The sequence below is a fragment of the Raphanus sativus genome, chromosome 6, assembly GCF_000801105.2.
Source record: "Raphanus sativus cultivar WK10039 chromosome 6, ASM80110v3, whole genome shotgun sequence".
NCBI lineage: Eukaryota > Viridiplantae > Streptophyta > Magnoliopsida > Brassicales > Brassicaceae > Raphanus > Raphanus sativus.
The window spans coordinates 4,039,663-4,060,403 of record NC_079516.1 but is presented as its reverse complement, the minus strand read 5'-3'; the positions used below and the strand labels follow the sequence as shown (position 1 = coordinate 4,060,403).

The window sequence follows — 20,741 nt, the reverse complement described above, 5'->3', positions numbered from 1 at the left end:
TCCTCCACCATCTTTACCACCTATCTCTCTATACAAACCTGTATCCAATAGCTTCTTGAGCTCCCAAAGAGTTATTATTATTCTTCTCCTTTCTTCTTCAGGGCATACACAACTTGAGGCACTAAGACTACACTAGCCTCTTCAGTGCCTCCACCACATTTGACACTGGTGGCCGAACTCCAGGCTCCGACTGAAAAAAAACAAACAAACATTGAACTTACAAAAAGGTCTGAAAAACATAACACAGAGAGAAACCACCAACGACTTTACCATTACACAGATGGAAACTATAGCTGCGAATGCCGAGACAGATTCTGGAGCGTAGAGTCCACACAAAGCTGGATCAACCATCTCCTCCAGAGTGTCCATGTCTTTAAGCTTTGGCTTTGCCCAAAGAACTAGAGACTGTTCTTGTTTAGGCCTATCACTGAAGATTAAAGGCAAACAATAACATTTGTCAGATACTTGAATAGTTCTATATATACTCTTATCAGAAAACTATATACTAAAGAAAAGGTTTAATAACTGAACCTGTTATAAGGCATTCGACCGGTTAGAAGCTCCAGCATCACCACACCGAAGCTGTAGACATCGCTCTTTAGTGTGTAAGCCGAGGGATCTGCGCATTCTGGAGCATTGTATCCAACTCCAAGATTCTGACTTGTGCGCTGCAGTTTTCAAGAAAGAATACAGATTATAAGCAAACAACTATGTATCTCTTAGTATTATTTAAAGAAGCTCACATGGTGAAAGTTTGCCAAGCCATAGTCTGAGAGATGAGGGTTTAGCTCACTGTCTAGTAAAATGTTTGATGACTTGATGTTCTTGTGAACTAATGGAGGCGAGCAAACCTCATGAAGGTACCTGACAAAAAATGAAAGTAGCTGGTTAGTTGGATGATTATATTTTGAAAGAAATGGTTTCAATAATTACTCTATAGCTTGAGCAGCTCCTAGAGCGATTCGGATTCTTGTGTTCCAAGTTAATGGTCTGCTGAAACCATCAGTCTGGTGAAGAAATCTGTTAAGTGATCCACCTGTGAAGTACTCATAGACAAGCATGTTCCTTCCTTGTTCTGAACAATAACCAACAAGCTCAGCCATGTTCGGGTGGTGAATGCTGGAGATGTTTGACACTATGTGTGAAAACTCTTCTTGATTCCCTTTGCCTAACAGTGAAGAATCTATCTCTTTCACTGCATATTTCTATTTTAAACAAAGTTCTTGATGAGATGATAATGAAGTAGAAGAATAAGTGGATGAAAGGAGGGAAAAAACAAACAAACAAACCCTTCCATCTTCATATTTAGCTTTATAAACACGTCCTAGAGTTCCTTCACCAATAAGGCGATTAGGTGAGAAACAAGACGCAGAGTTCTGCAGATCCGTGAGGGTAAAAACCTTCACAGCGTCGGGCTTGAAGAAACGGTCAGGGGTTGCAACCGCTTGGGAAGAGGAAGGTATGAGATGAAAGATAGGAGTGTTCTTGAAACTGACAGAAGATGTTCTGTTAACAGTAGAAGGCTTTGTCTCGGTCTTTTGGCTTTTCAAGTCATCGGTAGAGTCGAACTGAAGCATCTGAGAGGGTTGTGGTGTGAAGAGCGGTTTGCTTCGGTTGGTTCCTCCTCCTCCTTTCTCTTCGTCGAAAAAGTGAGAAGAGTGATGATGATGAGAGTTCTTTCTTCTAGCGAACAGTGCAATCACTCCTACGGTGAAAATGAGTCCACCTATAGTAGATGCTGCTACTATAAGTCCGGTGATCAGAGCCTTGTTGCTTACTCCTCCAACGCCTCCTCCTGAGTTTCTGTCTACACGGCGTGTCCCTGGAGGTGGTGAGGGAGCTCTACCGTTTGACCAACGGTTTCCTCCAGTGCTGACCAAGAAAGTAAAGAAAACAAACTTAATGACATATATCTTTTGATTGTGTGTTCAATAGAGAATGAGAGATGAAACATACTCAAGGTTACCAATGTTCTTCAGCTCATTTGGTATCCAACCAGTAAACTGATTGTTTGCTACGTTTCTGCCATGGAAAGATATGACATTAATAAAAGGAAACGATAGAAACTCTGTCACAGCCATGCAAAATACTTACACATCATCGATTTGAGGGAGGTCCCTTAGTGCATTTATAGACCCTTTGAACTGGTTGTCTTGCAAATGTCTAAGAAATGGGAGTTAAAAAAAAACAAAAAGGGTAAGGTAAGTAATAAGTACAAGAACTTCTTTCAATTGTCTTCTTATTCTCTTACAGTGTTTTAAGTCCTGTTAGATTGGCAAAACTCTGTGGTAACTTTCCTGTGAGTTGATTGGAAGATAGGTCACTGCAAAAAAACATGAAGTTAGTTAATGAAATCTAACACAGTTTTAGCATGTGTCTATATGTGACTTACATTGTTTCAAGTTTTGAAAGCTTTTGAAACATGTCACTAAGTTCACCATTGAGGTTGTTACGACCAAAGTTTCTAAGCAAAAAAAAGAAAAAAAACAAGAACGGTATGAACCAAATAGTGATACTTGGGAAAAGAATATGAGAATGAGTCATTAAGTGTCTTTTGGCTTACAGGTAAGTGAGGTCGTTCATTTGAGATACAGAGTATGGCACGTTACCGTTAAAGTCATTCTCAGAGGCATCTCTGCATTGAAGAAAGTCTTACATTTAGTCTGATACATTTAGTGAATAAAGATCAAGAACAGAACATGCACTCACAGATAAACAAGATTCTCAGGAAGCTGATAGGGTAAGTTTCCGTTAAGATTGTTCTTGCTTACATCACTGTTATACAATGACAAAACATAACATTATAGTTTTAAGTATCAACCTAAACCTAATCAAGAAGTAGAGATTAAGGAGTTCTCACAGGTAAGTGAGTGATTTCAAGTTTGCAAGCTGGTACCCTAAAGATCCACTGAGTCCACGTCCAGACACCTTTCTACAAAGAAACATAAAAGGAATATATAATCAGAATCAATGAAGACGGTACCATCATTGATCAGATAAGAGAGGAAGTAAAGGTAACAAACATTTCAGTAACAGAAGAGCCCTTGCAAATAATACCATCCCATGAGTCACCACAAGGATCACCTCCGCTTGAAGACCAACCGTTGAGTTTTGATGGAGAGTTCATGCTCTTATAAGCGTCATTAAGAGCCGAAACTACAAAAAAAAAAAAAAAATCCATGGAACAAATAAATATAATCATTTATGATTCTTCTCTTATATCGTTGAGGCAAAGACACACTTACCGTCTTGGCTCTCTGTTTTTGCAAGAACATGAGAGGTGAAGATTCCAAAACATGCGATGAAGAGTACTAGTGGCTGCATGATTGATGACACTTTGGAGCTCAGAGATCAAGATCTGCGTAGATGATGATCCAAAAGAGAAACCCAGCGGTTGGTTCTGGGTTTCCTTGAGAAGGAAGGAAACACACAAGAACCAAAGGAGAAGAAGCTAGGGTTAGGTCATGGAAGAAAAACAAATTTGGAAACGGTGTGGCAGTAACCAAAAATGGCAAATTCAGTTTCTTCTGTTAGTCTTTTTTTTTTTTTTTTGTTTTGAGAAATGAGGGTATTGAGTGAAAAGGCGAATAAATCTGGACGTGTGAATAGAGAAATGTACAGCTAAAAATGACGCAGACACCGAAAGATTAGGAGAGAGAGAGAGAGACCACAACTGGTGTGTCCAAGTCCGATCTAACTGCATAACACACAAAACATTACCAAAGTTGTTTTCAACGTGTATTCAAGCACACGTGTGAACCACGAAACAACATTCAAGGGGGCTTGTCTGAATATATATGTTATACGTACATGTAATGTCATTCCATGGGAGGTATACAAAACTTTGAAGACCCAGAGCTCATGTGGTTTAGAGCCATCGCAAAATATAACTTTTCTATGACAGTATATACACATCAATCACTTCTTCAGACAACTTCCTTACCACACAAGCTTAGGAACCAGAGATGCTTCATCAAACAAAAATATATACATGACTTAAATACCAGCGTTCTGTGAAGTCTGACTAAGCGGAACTCCACGCTTGCTCAGCTTTGTCAAGAAGTAAGCCAGGGCAATCTTTGCAATTGCACCTAAGGCGGAGTGACCACGAGAAAGGAAAACTGCACCTCCCACAAGTAACAGACCGTTTGCTATCTGTTTCTTTGAAGGCTTTCTCAACAGTTACTTTCGTTTGGTTCCTTCACCTGTGTGCATAGTTCCGGAGGAGTTTGTGATGTCATCTGTCTGATTTTCTAACTCTAATGGAATCTGTGATATCAACGAATCAGTTTCAGAACACTAATTTTAAATTTTTTTACAAACAAGGCAATCTTTCAGCACTGAGCTCAGATTTGACTAACATCTCACCTTTTTCATCAAGCTGGCAGCAGATACAGTGGACCCTTGGGGTCTATGACTGGTTGCAATGTACTTACGAAGTGCACTTTCCATCTTACACAACGTAACTCCATATGCCTTTTGAGAAAGCAAGCTTTGCCATCTCAACATTTAATCCAGCATCTTCCTGGTGAAACATGTGGATCTCAAATGCATTCCTTACCTGGAACTGCAGCAAGCCTTACTTAGAATTTATCATTCATCCCTTCCCACAGTCTCCAAGCTAATACATACTCCCTTGGTTTTAAGAAAGGAAACTTCTTTATCGTGCGACCAATCTCAATTCCGCCGCTACTATCAACCTGCAACTGCTCATGCTCAAAATCACCGTCTTATCCCACTGTATCATGTATTTATTGTCCATGTAAAAGTCGCTCAAAAGCCTCTGAAGAGCAGTCCTCAAACACCGGAGTACTTAAGTACTTCATAGGACCACCATCCTACAAGAAACCAGAGAGCATAAACTCAGTTATCACCGGACACTCAAGAATCTTAAACTTGCTAGTACTTTTTGGTTTGCAGCATTTGGCAGTGTATGAGACGCGAGGGTTGCTTTTCTGAATGATATTATATCTTCCCAAATCTCTGCACCTCCATCACTCTCTCCCCAAGTTTTTTCAATCAGTCCTTTCAGGTCTTCATCAGAAACAAGTGTAGATATTCTGCAAAGCGTATAGTGTCTATAGATGATGAATTTTGGCCTGTCTTTGACTTGGGACCTTTCTTTCTTTCTGGCCCTTGATTTATTTTTCCTATAATTTACCCCCTTCTTGTTATTCTTTACTTTCCCTACTAAAAGAATATATATATAAACTTAGATCAGATCAGTCTACGAGTAACCAGAGTGTCAGAAGCCAGTACAAATATTTCTCACTTCTTTATTTATTCCTCAGACATGGATAATACCAAAAACAAGTGATTCATTAGCCACATTGGTTGGGTGATTCATATCATCTTACCAATCATAATCCGTTTTTCTGCTTGCACAAAGGGTCATGATCCATGCTTATCAACCACACAAGCTAGTGTCCCTTTTGGCAACAACAATCTCTCTCTCTCTCTCTTTTCTTTATTCATAAATAATATTTGGATCATCATATAATTCATGACCACAAGAGCAACATCTATAGTCGGTCCTTGATACATCATTTGGAAATGACTTTCATTGACTTTCTTGTCTCCTTCACAGTCGGACTCTCAAAGCTAAAAAAAAGATTATGTGGAGAAGGAAAAAGCCAACAAAGAAAACAAAATCTGAGAGCTTTGATTGATGGGTTTAATCTGCATCATTATTAAATATTGCCTGCAAAGACATATGAAGCTACTTTACAAGAGCAACATTTATATTGTCTTTGATACATCATCTTCTTCTTCTTCTTCTATCAAACCCCAAAGAGAGAGAGAATACATAACTTTGAAAAGAGGGAAATGAATCAAAATGGCTTAAATACCCCATCGAAAAGAAGCTTACTTTACACAAAAACCAGACCAGGCCAGACTTAAAATCCCATTTGAATACCCACCACCCTTCTTAGAACAAACAAAAGATCATTATGGAAACTGAAAAAACATAAAAGTCTTTGCTAATTGATTGTGCCTTTTACTTACTAGTAGTTGGATTAACCAGAAGAGACTGCTAATGTTGCTGTGATTGCATCTGGAGATGAATTTGCCTTCCCTGCTTCTTTGCTTCCCTCCTCCAAGCGGACGACTTGAGCAAAACTTTTAGACATGTTCTTGATGAAGTCTGTCTGCAATGCAGCAGCAGCCGCAGGTTTATGTTCGTTTTCTCCTCCTCCTCCTGCAGATGGCAAGCTTGGCTGTCTTCTTGCCTTCCGTTCTTGTATTATCTTCTCCCTCTCTTCATAAAACCCAAAATCATCCAAGATTGAAGTCTCAGCATCATAGTTCTTGAAAATCTTCAGCATCTCAATGCCTTGTTCTAGTTTCACCTGTAGTTTTTTGTTTCGGTTGTGATTCTGCAAGAGTGGTTTTAAAAAAAGATGTATCTTATAACACAAGAAAGCTTGAGAGGACTTACTTCTTGAGTGTCTCGACTGTTCGTCACAGGCTTATTGTCATTGTTTTCCAATATAATGTGGCGGAACTGACTGTTTGGAACATCTTTGATGATGTGCCACTTCACCGGGAACTGTCCGTTCCATTTGTCTTGTTGCCAGTAATCAACGCTCTTCTCAAAATCCACAGGTCCTATCATCTCCGCTACTCCACAGAACTGAGAGCTAGCGTTTACCTGCACATTACAAACCCCGTAAGCAAATCTCCAGAAGGAAGGCAAATGTAGATACATACACACAGAGAAAAGGATTAGACTCGTACAGAGAACAGAAGAAACACTGGGCACGGTTCTTTCTGATCCTTGGCCTCACGGTAAGCAGCGTCAAGCTTTTTGTTGCCGTTAGGAGTGCTAGCCCACACATTGTATTTGATGCTCTTGTGCACGTTGTCTTCACTGTAAGACTTGATTATGAAGAGCTTAGCGTCACTGTAGTCAGTGACAAAATCAGGATTATTGTTGTTGTTGGCTTCCTCTTTGGGACTGCCATTGCTATTTTTCTTAGTATCAGCAGAAGAATCAAGCTCCTCTGAGACCTGAGCCTTGGGCTTCAAAGCCCTTGGTCCTCGGTTCTGCTCGTTGAGGATATCATAGTTACCATTATAACCCCCACCAATGGATGGATCACTAACCCTTCCACGCCCTCGAGTGTTGTCAACGCCAATCCAGCCTTGGTTCCCCATACCCACATAAGAATTTAGTCTACTCCCATAGTTAGAGCCTTGGCCACGACCGTAAAATGATCCCTGTCTCTGTGACCCCTGACAAATGAGAGAAAAGAATCCATTTACAACATATAGTCCATGCATTGGATAAAGAGTAACTAAAGAGGTTAACAAACCATGGGAATGTTGTGGCCATATGATCCAAACGAACCAAGTGGCTGAGGAGACAAAGCGGGCGAAAAAGGAGAAGAATGTCTGTGCATATCAGAAGGCTTGGACCAATCAGACCATATCCCCCCGTCAAAACCTTGCTGCCACTCAGGGAAACCAAGGTTTGTCTGGTTTCCATTAAACGGTCCAATAGGGTGAGGTTGGTAGGACGGTCGTGGTGGTGGTGGTCCTATGTTATCACCACCTTGTTGGTCAACGAGGCTGGTGAGGTCTGGCTGAGTTGGGGAAGAAATATATTGCATGCTGGGAGGAACTACCTGCTGGTAAAACGGAAACTGCTGCGGAGAATACAGCTGGGCCTCAGAAGGTAAGGGAGTTGCAGCAGGGGAGTATGGTCCGTATGGCATCTGAGGGTTGTATCCATATCCTGTTTGGTAGACTAGAGAAGCATTCTCATTGAAGCCAACCTGATTTTTCATCAAAGACTATGAACAATTTTGAAAAAGTTTTCAACACAAAAGAGAAAGGTTATTAGAGTACACACAGGAGAGTTGATGTCCAATCCTTCAACATTGACGTAGGAAGAATACTCGTCCCATTCCCCTGTGGGGGTTTCATAACCTGTCTCCACAACATACAAAGGATTAATCACCATTAGCCTCTAAACATCCCTCAAATCAAATCAAGAACTAGACTTAGTAAGCCATTGTGTTATAGAATAAGGCTTATGCTATCTCTTTTTTTATTGACAACCGCTAATATATGAGACATGTACACCAATACAGAAACTCCATGACCTCAGAAGATCTGATCAGAGAAGCAAAAAGAAAAAAGGTAGATGAATCAGAAAGAAACCTCTATAGTAAAAGCCTTGTGCTTGAGGAGAGAGGATGCTGCTAGGCAAGTGTGCAGCAAAATCACCTGACAAACCATAAGGTGCAGAGAGTGGAGCAACTTTTGATGGATGAACTACAACCGCAGGCTCCTGAGAGGACTTAAAAGAGGCTGATGATGTCTCGTTGTTTGCCGGGACAGTCTTGAATATTTAAAAAAAAAAAAAAACAGATTCAGAGATTTAAACTTATGAATCTCCATTCCTGTTGATATACATAACAAGATACCACAAGATCAATTACCTGCTCCTTCATGATGTCCAGATTAACAGGTTGCTCCTCTGTGTCCATTCATAAAACTCAAATAAGTCGGTGGAATTGTTCATGAACAAGATGAAAGATGGGCTTAACAAAGCAGATCCCTATGTTCAATTACTCAAGATTGAACTAACAACATACACACACACACACACACACAAAAAGAAGCAAGCTTTCAAGCAAAGATCCAGATCTTACCAAAAGGAGATAAAGTTACACACTTTCCAATATAAATTAAGCTCTAGTAACACAGTGAAATCATGAAACCACTACCAAAAAACAAAACCAAAAGGAAGCTTGTAATCCTAAATCCAAATCAACGAACCTTTAAACAAAGGAAAGGCAGAGACAGAGAGGAGAGATCATACGTAAAGGAAACAAATTTAAGACAAGAATCTGAAAGAAGAGGTCTCTCAGTAGTGACGTCTTACCTGAAGTAATAAGATCTGTGGGGTGTGATGGAGGAGTCGTTGCCATGAATCAATCAGATCGAAAGCAAAAGGCCCGAGGAGAGGAGAGAATAATAAGGATCTGGATTCAAAACAAAAGAAAACAATTAAAAAAACAGAGTCCCCTCTTTATACGTAAGGAAAGAACAGAGGAGGAGGATCTTTCCATATATACGTAGATAAAGAAGAATTACTGTAACTTTATTTTTTCTCAACTTGCCCAAAAACAACTTTTGTTGTAATGACTGATGATGCAACCAAAGTGAACACCTTTTACCTTATTTAAAATCTCCGTCTTTAGAAAAAAAGAAGACAAAGCTTTTACTACTCTACAACTACAAGTGCTTATGTCCTCTTTCCTTTGTTGTAAATGGAAACTACTATGATTTATTGAGAGATTGCTCCCTTGGAGACTCCGAGAATCTCTATTTCTCTTTAAAATATTCTTTATTTTTTTATAATTTGTAATTCAAGAATTTTAAAGAAAAAAAAAAAATATAGATCCAATCCTGGATGTTCTGCATTTCTATAAAGCTGTGTCATGTGTAAACTTTCTTTACAGTTACTCTGTTTTTCTTGTTCTGTTTCCTTCAACAACTAAACAGCTACAATGGTTTTAAAAAGAATCGGCTATACAGAGGAAGATGATGAAAGTGGCCGCTTCTTGGAGGCAGAAGAGATTGTATCCGTCAGCTCACGACCACTGGTCTCGAACGGGAAGAGACAAACGCAGATTCCTGAGACAAACATCACTATCACGAAGAGAAGAACAGCCACTGTCTGATGGCACCCGTGAACTAACCCCACGGCTACTAGTGGACACAGCACTCCTCCTATTCTCCCCACCGAACTAGCCACTCCTACTCCCGTCGTTCTTACCGCCGTGGGATATATCTCAGGTGCGTAGATGTAAACCACCGCGAAAGCTGCCGAGACGCAGGTACGGCCGCCAAAGAGAAGAGCTGTGGTTACGGTTGGTGACTGGTGAGTTAGCAGAGGAAGAAGGAAGATGCAGCAGAGGAATAGCGTTGATGACATTGTCGCTTTGCGTCCGAGCCTGTCCACCATTGCTGCTGATATAAGTAGCCCTGGAAACTCTGAGATCAAGAACAGATCAAGAAGCAAAAGGATTAGACTTTCAGAACCTATTTGGATTACTTGTGACAACATGAAGTATGTATTGATGTGTGTACCTGCAAAACTGGCGATGAAAACGTCTCTGTAGTTAACATCGTTTGAAGAATGTTGCAGCACTTTTCCGGTAAGATGGCAGCTATTTTGGGAGTTGTTGAGCTCGGTGGTGAGAAGGACGACGCCGTAGTAAGCAAAGGCGTTTCCGAAGAATACAACCCATAGTAGCAGAGTCCGTTTGATTAGCTCTGGAGATAGAAGAGTTAGCAACATAAAGCCTGGTCCGTTGCTGTTGTCAGGTGGGACTATCTTGGACAAAGAAGGAGCAGATGTTTCTTCTACAGGCTTGAGGAGATGAGTGTTTTCTGTTGGAATGCTTTTTTTATTCTCGGTTTCAATCTCTGAGCGGAGAACACCTTTAGGTAGTGGGGATCCGTTCATTCTCGCAATCTTCTCTAGTATGGACTGAGCTTCTGCTTTCCGGCCTTGTAGGATTAAGTACCGAGGAGACTCAGGCGTCCACCTATAGAACAGGAGAAGCAGCGACGAAGGTAGAGAGGAGAGTGCAAGCAGCCACCTCCAACCTAAGCTTGGCATGATTAACCAAGCGAGTGAAGCCTCGAAGACGGTTCCAACGGTCCAGAAAGCTGAGAAAACAATCATCCAGGTCCCTCGGTTTGGAGCAGGGATGAATTCGAGATACCAGGAGACGAGAACAGGACCTCCTCCTAACCCGAGACCAACCAAACAGCGGAGAACGATCAAGGACATGTAGTTTGGTGCAAATGAACTCAAGAAACCAGCTAGGAAAGTCACCACCGCAGTTATGATAAACCCTCTCCTGAATTAAGAAGATAAAGCACACAAACATCAGATCATTCAATGAACAAACCCAAACACTCTAACCCCCCAAGAAGCTTTCAGGTAAGTTACCTGCGGCCATGTTTGTCAGCAACAATACCCCAAGAGTAAGCTCCAATGAGCATGCCAGCAAAAACGACGCTAGTTATCAAGCTCTCCTCACGTGCAGAGAGACTCCACAGCGACTGAACAGCAGGTCCGACGAAAGAGAGGAGCATCATCTCCATAGCCTCGGCAACCCAACCCATTCCAGCGTAAGCAAGAACGTACAGCTGAAACTTCCCAAACCCAATCCCCACAAGTGCTTCATCCACAGTGAAACTAGGGTTTCCTTCTTCCATCTCAAAATCTGTTAGAAAAAAAAAAACAAAAGAACATTTTTTTAACCTAATTACAATCAATTCTAGTGCTAATTCCAAGAGGGTTCGATCAAGAGCAAAAGGGAAGCAAACCCAAATCAAAAAGCTAAGAACTTTGGCAAAGGAAATCAAAATCTGGGTATACTTACGACGGAAGAAACAGAGCGAGAACAAGCCTCAACGACGTTGACCTTGAAAGCAATTGCAGATCCTTTTCTTCCACGCTTTCAGGAAAATGAAGGAAGTACGAGAATTGTTTAAGAATTCAAGAAACCATTTAATGGACGAAATCGAAGCATGAAAGAAACATGTGAAAGCTTTTTGTACGTACGCGTCGACGCGCCTTTGAGTTTGAGGCTTTGAGCCTCTAGTTGATGATGGTATCCTCTTTACCGGGCTTTTAATTTGGGCTTTTTACATTAGCCCAACGTATATGGCCGATATTAGGAGGCTCATTTATCCCTCTTTGCAAACAAACAAACAAAAAGTGTGTGAAGAAAAGTGAGAATCATTTGTATGAGCTGAATAATTGAGCAATTAGTGGACCCAAACTCGTGAACGAGGCGACAGCGAAACATATGACCAAAAGTGGTCACCTTTTCTTTTCTGTGGTCTATACTATTATTTATGAAGTGATTTTGCTTATGTGTCATGTTTCCATAATTTTAGTTAGTATATAATTAAAACGAATTTTATATTAACAATTAACAATATTAGCTTATATTTTATATTACCTGATTGGTCATAAATTAATGTGATAAATCATATAATTTTTTTTTAGAAAAATAAGATAATTCTCATATACTTATAAACGAAATTTTATATTAATAATATTAGATTTTATTTATCTTACCTAATTGGTTATAAATTAGTATGATAAATTATCAAAAAATATTTTTTTTAGAAAATAAGAGTTATTTGAGTTATTATATAATTAAAACGAATTTTATATTAACAATATTAGATTATATTTTATATTACCTGATTGGTCATAAATTAATGTGATAAATCATATAATTCTCTTTTAGAAAAATAAGATAATTCTTATATACTTATAAACGAAATTTATATTAATAATATTAGATTTTATTTATCTTACCTAATTGGTTATAAATTAGTATGATAAATTATCAAATTTTTTTTTAGAAAATAAGATAATTCTCATATAGATATTTTGTTATTATCTCGAAAATACAATTTTTATTATAAAATATTAGGACATAAAACAAATATTATTTATGAAATGGTTTTGATTATGTGTCATGTTCTCCATGATTTTAGGTAATTGACTTATTATATAATTAAAACTAATTTTATATTAATAATATTAGATTATATTTTATATTACCTAATTGATTATAAATTAATGTGATAAATTATCAAAAAAATTGACTTATTATATAATTAAAACTAATTTTATATTAATAATATTAGATTATATTTTATATTACCTAATTGATTATAAATTAATGTGATAAATTATCAAAAAATTTTTTTAGAAAAATAAGATAATTATCATATACTTATAAACGAATTCTATTATTATTAATATTAGATTATATTTTATATTACCTAATTGATTATAAACTATTGTGATAAATTATCAAAAAAATATTTTTCAGAAACAATAAGATAATTCTCATATAGATATTTTGTTATTATCTAGAAAATACAATTTTGTATTATAAAATATTAAGATATAATACAATTAATCAATCATTTGTTTATGTGTCATGTTTTCTTTGATTTTAGGTATTTTTATTTTATAATTAAAAATAATTGTATGTTAATAAATATTAGATTATAAATTATATTAGCTAACTGATTATAAACTAATATGATAAGATCATCAAAATTAAAAAAAAAATTTTGAAAAAATTAAGAAGATTATTATATATCTATATATTGTTGTTATATGAAAATAATATTTCTATTATAAAACATTAACATAGAACAATTTATAATTAAATATTAATCAATAAAAAATATAAAATATTTTCTAAAATATTTCTAATATACAAGTGCTTTTAAAGGTTTATCATAATAATAAACATATATATTTTGATGATTTTATCATATATATATATATATATATATATGTGTTTGATTTAAAACTTTTGTTAAAACATAAATAATTATTTTGATACTAATTTTTGAATTAGTAATACATAAGCTAATAATTATTCGTAAAAATATTATTCCCGCATGTGCGGGAAAAACACCTAGTTATATATTAGATTTTGAGGTATTGGCAACCAGGGCCGTCTTTTAGCACGTGCAAGTGGAGCGGTCGAACAGGATCCAAAATTTTAGAGGGTCCATATTTTTTTATTTTGTCTTACTAATAGTTATAAATTTAAATCATATTTTTATAAAAATCAGAATGACTATATTTGACTTTAGTTTCGTATTTATAACCAATAAATGTAAATTATATTTTTTGTTTATATAACCAACTAAAAAGACAGTAAATTAGGAAGTAATTAATATTTATATCAATTATATATATTTGGAAAGTAATAAATAGTTGTGATGTGTGTTTGAATATTCAATGGTAGTATAGAAAGTTAATATTCTAATTGATTATGTTTAGGAAAAAAATATCAATTAGTGATTAAAAATATGGAGAACAAAATATTTTTTTCATCAATTTTAATTAAAAATAGCAAACAAAAAAAAATAAAGCTAACATACAACTTCTGTTGACAACAAAAATAGTGATTTGTCCAGTCAAAAGTATATAGCTTACTATTCAGATTTTGTTATTTTATTATATTTATAGATTATGATTTCTGATTGTGGATATAATAAACGTAAAAAAATACTAAAAAAAATTAGAATAATGATCAAATTTGATGATTTGATCTATGATTTTGCATTAAAAAATCTAAATAATGAAATTTAATGATTTGATCAATGATTTTACATTAAAATTAGAAACTGATGTTATTTAGATTATAAATAATAGAATTAATGTATTTATTTTATATTATAATGATATTTTGTAAAAAAATCAAAACTATTTTAGATTATTAAAAAATGTCTTCTTTTTTTTTTGAACAGGGTCTCTGAAAAGTTTGAGACGGCCCTGTTGGCAACACACACAAACTCAGGAATTGATTTATCTTCTTTTTTTTGTAACTGAGGAATTGATTTATCTCAAACCTTTTTGTGAAATAATACACATTTGTTCTTATATTATGAACAATATTAAGTATGATGAGAACATCTTTAACGTATAAAATGTGATAAACATAATTCTACTTTTGAAATAATAATGCTATGTGTTCTGTTTTTGGAGTTAAACATGAAATAAAACTGAAAACAAAAATTCTCTTGATTATAATTTGAAGTTTAAAATTGAGTGCGATTATGAATAGACATAGAATTGGCTAAAGTGATTGAATATTGTACCCCACCAGCCAATTATTGCTTAGAATTATATATTATGCCAAAAGAAAATTAAATTATATATAGGGATCGAGACAATCCACCACCACTTGATGCTTCAAAGAGCCTCCTCTAACATGACTATTCCTCACTTCCCACTCCATCTTATTCGATATTGTTTTGTACAAACTCGAGAATTTTGTTTTAAGATAGCATAGCCATTTTTATTTTCAGATTTTGTCTGATTTTTTAATGCACACATGCAAAAATAAACTGAAGTTTCACTTATACAAAATCCACATTAATTATATACTCAATTTCCAGCAGATGATGGACTCTTATATATATAATGTGTGTGTGTGTTTTTTTTGTGTGTGTGTGTTGAACAACCATATAGTTTTTGTTAAATTCGTATATGTGATATTGATGGAGCAATATTTTTAAAATTAACTGCTAATAAACCAAAACCAAGTCGTGGTTTGAGTTCAAATAATTCAAACGAAATTATAAAATGTGGTTTTGTTATTTTTCAGCTTCATGCAAGCTTATTATTGGTCAGGACCGTCTCAAACTTTTCAGAGACCCTGTTCAAAAAAAAAAGAAGACCTTTTTTAATAATCTAAAATAGTTTTGATTTTTTTACAAAATATCATTATAATATAAAATAAATACATTAATTCTATTATTTATAATCTAAATAACATCAGTTTCTAATTTTAATGTAAAATCATTGATCAAATCATTAAATTTCATTATTTAGATTTTTTAATGCAAAATCATAGATCAAATCATCAAATTTGATCATTATTCTAATTTTTTTTAGTATTTTTTTACGTTTATTATATCCACAATCAGAAATCATAATCTATAAATATAATAAAATAACAAAATCTGAATAGTAAGCTATATACTCTTGACTGGACAAGTCACTATTTTTGTTGTCAACAGAAGTTGTATGTTAGCTTTATTTTTTTTTGTTTGCTATTTTTAATTAAAATTGATGAAAAAAATATTTTGTTCTCCATATTTTTAATCACTAATTGATATTTTTTTCCTAAACATAATCAATTAGAATATTAACTTTCTATACTACCATTGAATATTCAAACACACATCACAACTATTTATTACTTTCCAAATATATATAATTGATATAAATATTAATTACTTCCTAATTTACTGTCTTTTTAGTTGGTTATATAAACAAAAAAATATAATTTACATTTATTGGTTATAAATACGAAACTAAAGTCAAATATAGTCATTCTGATTTTTTATAAAAATATGATTTAAATTTATAACTATTAGTAAGACAAAATAAAAAAATATGGACCCTCTAAAATTTTGGACCATGTTCGACCGCTCCACTTGCACGTGCTAAAAGACGGCCCTGTTATTGGTCAATTAGGAATACAAGAAACCACTTGAAATAATATATTGTATGAATCAGACGTATGTATAATCTCAAGATAAAAAAGCATCTGATGAGCTCATTCTCTACAATGATGAGAGCATTAGATTAAAATTATCTTAGTTTTGTTGCAAAGACTTAGAGACTAGAAGACAAACAAAAGTGGACCGGTACGTGTGGTTTAGATTATGACTCCCATCGATACAACTTAAGGGATGATAATGCTACTTTTGTCTTTCCTTTTGGAAGTTTATTTTCCCATTTATACTCTTATTATTCGTTTCTCTATCACTTAATCCAATAAATTATTTTCTTGTTCAACATTTTTTCGTAAGAGATTAACTCCATTTCTATTCATAAGCGACCTGTTAATGATTAGTTAAAAGACTTTAAAAGTAGACACAAAGAATCATTCGCATTAACTATTTTTGATCAAGTACTATACGTAAGTAATATAAAAGTGAAGTTGACATTTACAAACACCACACCCAGCTTCCTTGTTCTACTAGAGAACTCCAATATCTTCCGAAAGAAGTTTAGTTGAATTTGTTAATGATGAGTTATTTACCAATTACAAACGTAAGGACCAAGGTACATATCATCTTCATGTATACACATATATAAATAACCTTCAATTATTGCAATGCAAGAAATAAATACCAACAGAAAATAAACAGAGATATACTCGCATTTATTGGAAATCACTGCTTTAATAGTATATGAATCAATTAAGAAAATTCCGTAAAAAAATCAGTTAAGTAAGTTATATTAATAGTTCAACATCGAAATTAATTAAGTTAAGTACGGATGATTAGAGCATCTTTATTGGTGTATTTCAACACATCTTAGGACAGTATAATAAAATAAAAAAATTGAAATAATGATCAGAGATGTGTATCTCAAGATTTTCCACAAGAAGTGTTTTGGTGAGGTTATTAGAGTGATATGACACTAAACTTCACCTTTTACTTTATTTTATTAATTTTTCACACTATATCCTTCCACTTATCCCATTAAAGATGTTTTTAAGAAAATGGTATCATGACATCATCAAAAAAAAAAAAAAAAAAAAGAGGAAAGTTAAGAAGCTTGTGACGAGCCGCACAACCACTTGGGAGTTTAAACAAACGGTTTCAATTAGTACGTGAGTTACACGTGAGCCAGTAGCGTGTGGTATAAGGAAGACGGCCCAAGAGAAGCGGAGACCAATCAAGGCAAGACAACAGTAACACTTCTCTACTCTTCCTTCTTCCTCGATTCCCATTCGCTAGCCTCCCTAGCCAAATCTCATTGTCTCTTCTCCGCTAGCTTCCTGATTTGGATAAAACTTCATCTCGAGGGGATCAATCCTCTAAAGTGTTGAGCTTTCTTTCTTTTTTTTTTTACTTATGCAGGAGTTACAAAAAAAAAAGGCAGAAGACTTTATCATCTTGTCAGGTCCGTTTCTATTCCCTATGTCCTTTGGTAATAACAATTGCTTTCGGATTTGTACTGTTTGTTACTCATTCTTTCTTCAAGCTCTTTCCTTTTTGCATTTTGAATCTACTAGTACTAGCTCTTCCTTTATTATCTCTCTTATCTGTATTTTTTTTAGACCTGATTTGCTTCCGTTTTTTGCAAGCTTTTAAGTTTCATGCTTTGTCGGTGTAAATTAACCCACATTTAATATTTGTTCCTTTCAATATCTGCAAATCTGGTTAGTCCCATTCTAGGATGTTTAGGTTTAAACTCAAAAGTAAACTTGCTGGATTTAGTTTGGATTTGGCGATTTAGTCAACGATGCCTTGCTCTGGAAGTAACTATACAAACTGTTGAGTCAAAATCCTCTGTTACAAACTATACTTATTGATCCCAACATTCTTATGCTAATTCATCTTTGGTCCTCAGCAGCAACTTGAAGTCCCCATAGCTTATGGCAGATCTTGCCATGAGACCATCTTGATTTGGTGTAAGAAAAACCCATTTGGTCAAGCAAAATCATGAACAGTCGTCATAGGCTTGTGTCAACAGCACAAGACGAATGCGATAAAAGAGTTCAAAAAGCTTGCTCGTCTTCTCATCTCTCTCCAGCCTATAACTTTCTGAATGTCCAGTCAGAAACCATGAAATCTCCTTTCATACGCTCACAATCACCAGATTGGCCAAAGAATAATAGTAGTTCTCGGGGCACGTTTTCACGGTCTTCCACCTTCTGCACGAACCTCTACTCGTCATCTTCTTCAACCTCTGAGACTCAAAAACATTTGGGAAACAGTCTTCCATTCCTCCCTGATCCCTCTGCTCACAGCACCCACTCAGCTTGTGGTGTGGAGTCTGCAAGATCTCCATCTATATTCAGTGAGGATTTGAGCAATCCATTTGATGGAGACAACTCCGGGTTGCTTGCCAAAGATTTCCTTAATCTTTCTGGTGATGCTTGTTCCAATGGAGGAGGTTTCCATGATCTTGACTGTTCGAATGACAGCTATTGCTTATCAGATCAAATGGAGTTGCAGTTTCTGTCTGATGAACTTGAGCTGGCTATCACAGACCGAGCTGAGACTCCCAGGCTTGATGTAAGTCTCTGTCCATCTCTTGTGAGTTTTTTGCTATGTTGTGTCTTGTTTGATACATAGAGTGTGTGTGAAGAGTGACACTTAGCTTTTGGTTGTTGAAACAGGAGATCTATGAAACGCCATTGGCTTCATCATCAAATCCAGTGACTGGAAAGAGTCCAAGCCAAAGATGTGTGCTGCTGGAGCAATGTGCATTGACGCAGCAGTTTCATCTCACCCTTCTCCAAAATCATCATCAGCATCAGCTGCCAATCACAAGCCGAGAATGAGATGGACCCCTGAGCTCCATGAGAGTTTTTTGAAGTCAGTGAACAAACTTGAAGGGTCTGAAAGTGAGTTTTAGCCTTATGATGGCACTTAATGTTGGTTTTTTCTTTTTAACCTTCTGCTGATAACACTTAACCTTGAAAACGTGTAGAGGCCACTCCAAAAGCTGTTCTGAAGCTTATGAATGTTGAGGGCTTGACGATCTACCATGTCAAAAGCCACTTGCAGAAGTATAGACTAGCAAAGTATATGCCAGAGAGAAAAGAAGGTAAAGCTTCCAACTTGTTATTTGTAATCACACAGATTCTCTGTTACTTCTTATGTACTGACCTTTGTTTTTCCTGGCAGAGAAAAAGAATGTTAACTCAGAGGAAAAGAAACTCGCTTTGAGCAACAGTGAAGCTGATGAGAAGAAAAGAGGGTGAGTGTTTCTTGTTCCCCAAACATGTTTTCAACCATGCTCTCTTTAAAGTGACTCTTCTTCTTCCATGGACAGGGCGATACAGTTAACTGAAGCTCTGCGTATGCAGATGGAAGTTCAAAAGCAATTGCATGAACAACTCGAGGTAATAATACTTTAGTAATCAGCAAAAAAAAGAAGGTTCAAGATTTGTAAAAAGCTGATCAACTTGCAGGTGCAACGGGTGCTTCAGCTGCGGATAGAAGAGCATGCTAAATACTTGGAAAAGATGCTTGAAGAACAACGCAAAGCCGGAAGGCTATTTTCACCTAGTGATGACTCTAAACCAGATTCTCAAAACATGTCCCAAACCGAAGCATCTCTGCCTCAGCCGCCACCATCATCTGCAAAGAACATAGCTTCTGAAACAGAAGATGAGCAGTGTGAGTCGCCTCAGAAACGTCGCAAGCTTGAGGACAATACTAAACCTCAAGATTCTGAGAGATAGCAGGTTTCTTTTTTAAGTATGTATGTATATATGATATGGTTTTGTGTAGTTTGGTAAAGGGGATCTTTGTCGGACGCGTGTAAACTTATTAAGTATCTTTGAGGATGTTCCTTGGATTTGCTTGCTGATTCCAAGTCGTTTAAGGTGTTTTTTTTTTACAGAACAAAGTCGTTTAAGGACTCTTTCAGTTAAATTAATGACAAAACTTATCTAACTGAAGAAGCGCTCTTAAGTATGGTTTGCATCAAGATGAGGACTTCAAATCCATATATCCAGTTTTCTAATTACAGTTTTAACAATGTTACCGGAATTCGGCTCGGCTCCAGTAAATATTATACATGATTTCTAATGTGTATACTAATGTAACATTTTGAAAATTAACAATGTGTTTAATTACATCGAATATTTTTTTTGCGTTCTACCGTAAATTATATGCGACCTTATATTTATTAGATATCATATAAACAAATCCAACATTTGTATAGTTACATTTATGTATAAAATATCTAAAAAGTCAATTTTCTGCATTAAAAAGTAGAAAAATAGACAAATATGAGTTAATATGGTATTAAAAATTAATACATTAGTTATAACATTTGTAAGAAAATAAAAAGATTGTACACAATTTATTCCATAGAATATTCGATTTGTATATTTAGATTCATAGTTTTCAAAATAGAGAAGGTGTAGGTATTATGAAAATATTTTATAAATCGCATTAGGAAAGAGCATAACTGCATTGGTCGATTGTGCATATCAATTTTACTGATTTATGAATATAATGATTAATTTTAATTATTATTTTAATTTTCTAAATACTATCGTTATACTAAAAAAATATTAAAAAGATAATGAATATATGGATTGAAACTTGGTTAGCAAGATTTTTTGAAAAGTTATAATTTTTTTTTTTTGAAATTTTTAGTTAGCTAAAATAGTTAGGAATGT

The 20,741-nt window shown here is 35.4% G+C and overlaps 4 protein-coding genes and 1 pseudogene across 4 annotated transcripts; 1 reads left to right on the top strand and 4 right to left on the bottom strand.

The window, feature by feature from the left end:
• Positions 1-53: 53 nt before the first annotated feature.
• LOC108806542 (protein STRUBBELIG-RECEPTOR FAMILY 4-like) lies at positions 54-3,363 on the bottom strand. The gene is made up of 15 exons (XM_018578684.2): positions 3,246-3,363; positions 3,024-3,156; positions 2,861-2,932; positions 2,710-2,775; positions 2,564-2,635; positions 2,393-2,464; positions 2,252-2,323; positions 2,095-2,163; positions 1,957-2,022; positions 1,290-1,872; positions 934-1,205; positions 744-864; positions 532-668; positions 271-427; positions 54-190 (listed from the first exon to the last, which is right to left on the bottom strand). The coding sequence occupies exons 1-15, from the start codon at positions 3,322-3,324 to the stop codon at positions 128-130; spliced, it is 2,034 nt and encodes a 677-aa protein (XP_018434186.1). The 5' UTR covers positions 3,325-3,363; the 3' UTR covers positions 54-127.
• Positions 3,364-3,996: 633 nt separating this feature from the next.
• On the bottom strand, positions 3,997-4,995 carry LOC108807594 (uncharacterized; annotated as a pseudogene).
• A 647-nt stretch (positions 4,996-5,642) lies between these two features.
• LOC108813071 (YTH domain-containing protein ECT1) lies at positions 5,643-9,141 on the bottom strand. The gene is made up of 9 exons (XM_018585508.2): positions 8,894-9,141; positions 8,448-8,485; positions 8,167-8,347; positions 7,856-7,932; positions 7,317-7,778; positions 6,739-7,236; positions 6,440-6,652; positions 6,007-6,350; positions 5,643-5,925 (listed from the first exon to the last, which is right to left on the bottom strand). The coding sequence occupies exons 1-8, from the start codon at positions 8,937-8,939 to the stop codon at positions 6,018-6,020; spliced, it is 1,848 nt and encodes a 615-aa protein (XP_018441010.1). The 5' UTR covers positions 8,940-9,141; the 3' UTR covers positions 5,643-5,925; positions 6,007-6,017.
• A 265-nt stretch (positions 9,142-9,406) lies between these two features.
• LOC108806438 (organic cation/carnitine transporter 7) lies at positions 9,407-11,576 on the bottom strand. Its single transcript, XM_018578558.2, has 4 exons — positions 11,412-11,576; positions 10,976-11,252; positions 10,105-10,883; positions 9,407-10,008 (listed from the first exon to the last, which is right to left on the bottom strand). The coding sequence occupies exons 2-4, from the start codon at positions 11,242-11,244 to the stop codon at positions 9,542-9,544; spliced, it is 1,515 nt and encodes a 504-aa protein (XP_018434060.1). The 5' UTR covers positions 11,245-11,252; positions 11,412-11,576; the 3' UTR covers positions 9,407-9,541.
• Positions 11,577-17,294: 5,718 nt separating this feature from the next.
• On the top strand, positions 17,295-19,909 carry LOC108813823 (myb family transcription factor PHL6). The gene is given in 8 exon segments (XM_018586494.2): positions 17,295-17,500; positions 17,954-18,618; positions 18,723-18,794; positions 18,797-18,950; positions 19,037-19,153; positions 19,234-19,306; positions 19,382-19,451; positions 19,521-19,909. Coding segments are annotated over 7 exon segments (1,335 nt in total). The 5' UTR covers positions 17,295-17,500; positions 17,954-18,042; the 3' UTR covers positions 19,794-19,909.
• The last annotated feature ends 832 nt before the right edge of the window (positions 19,910-20,741 follow it).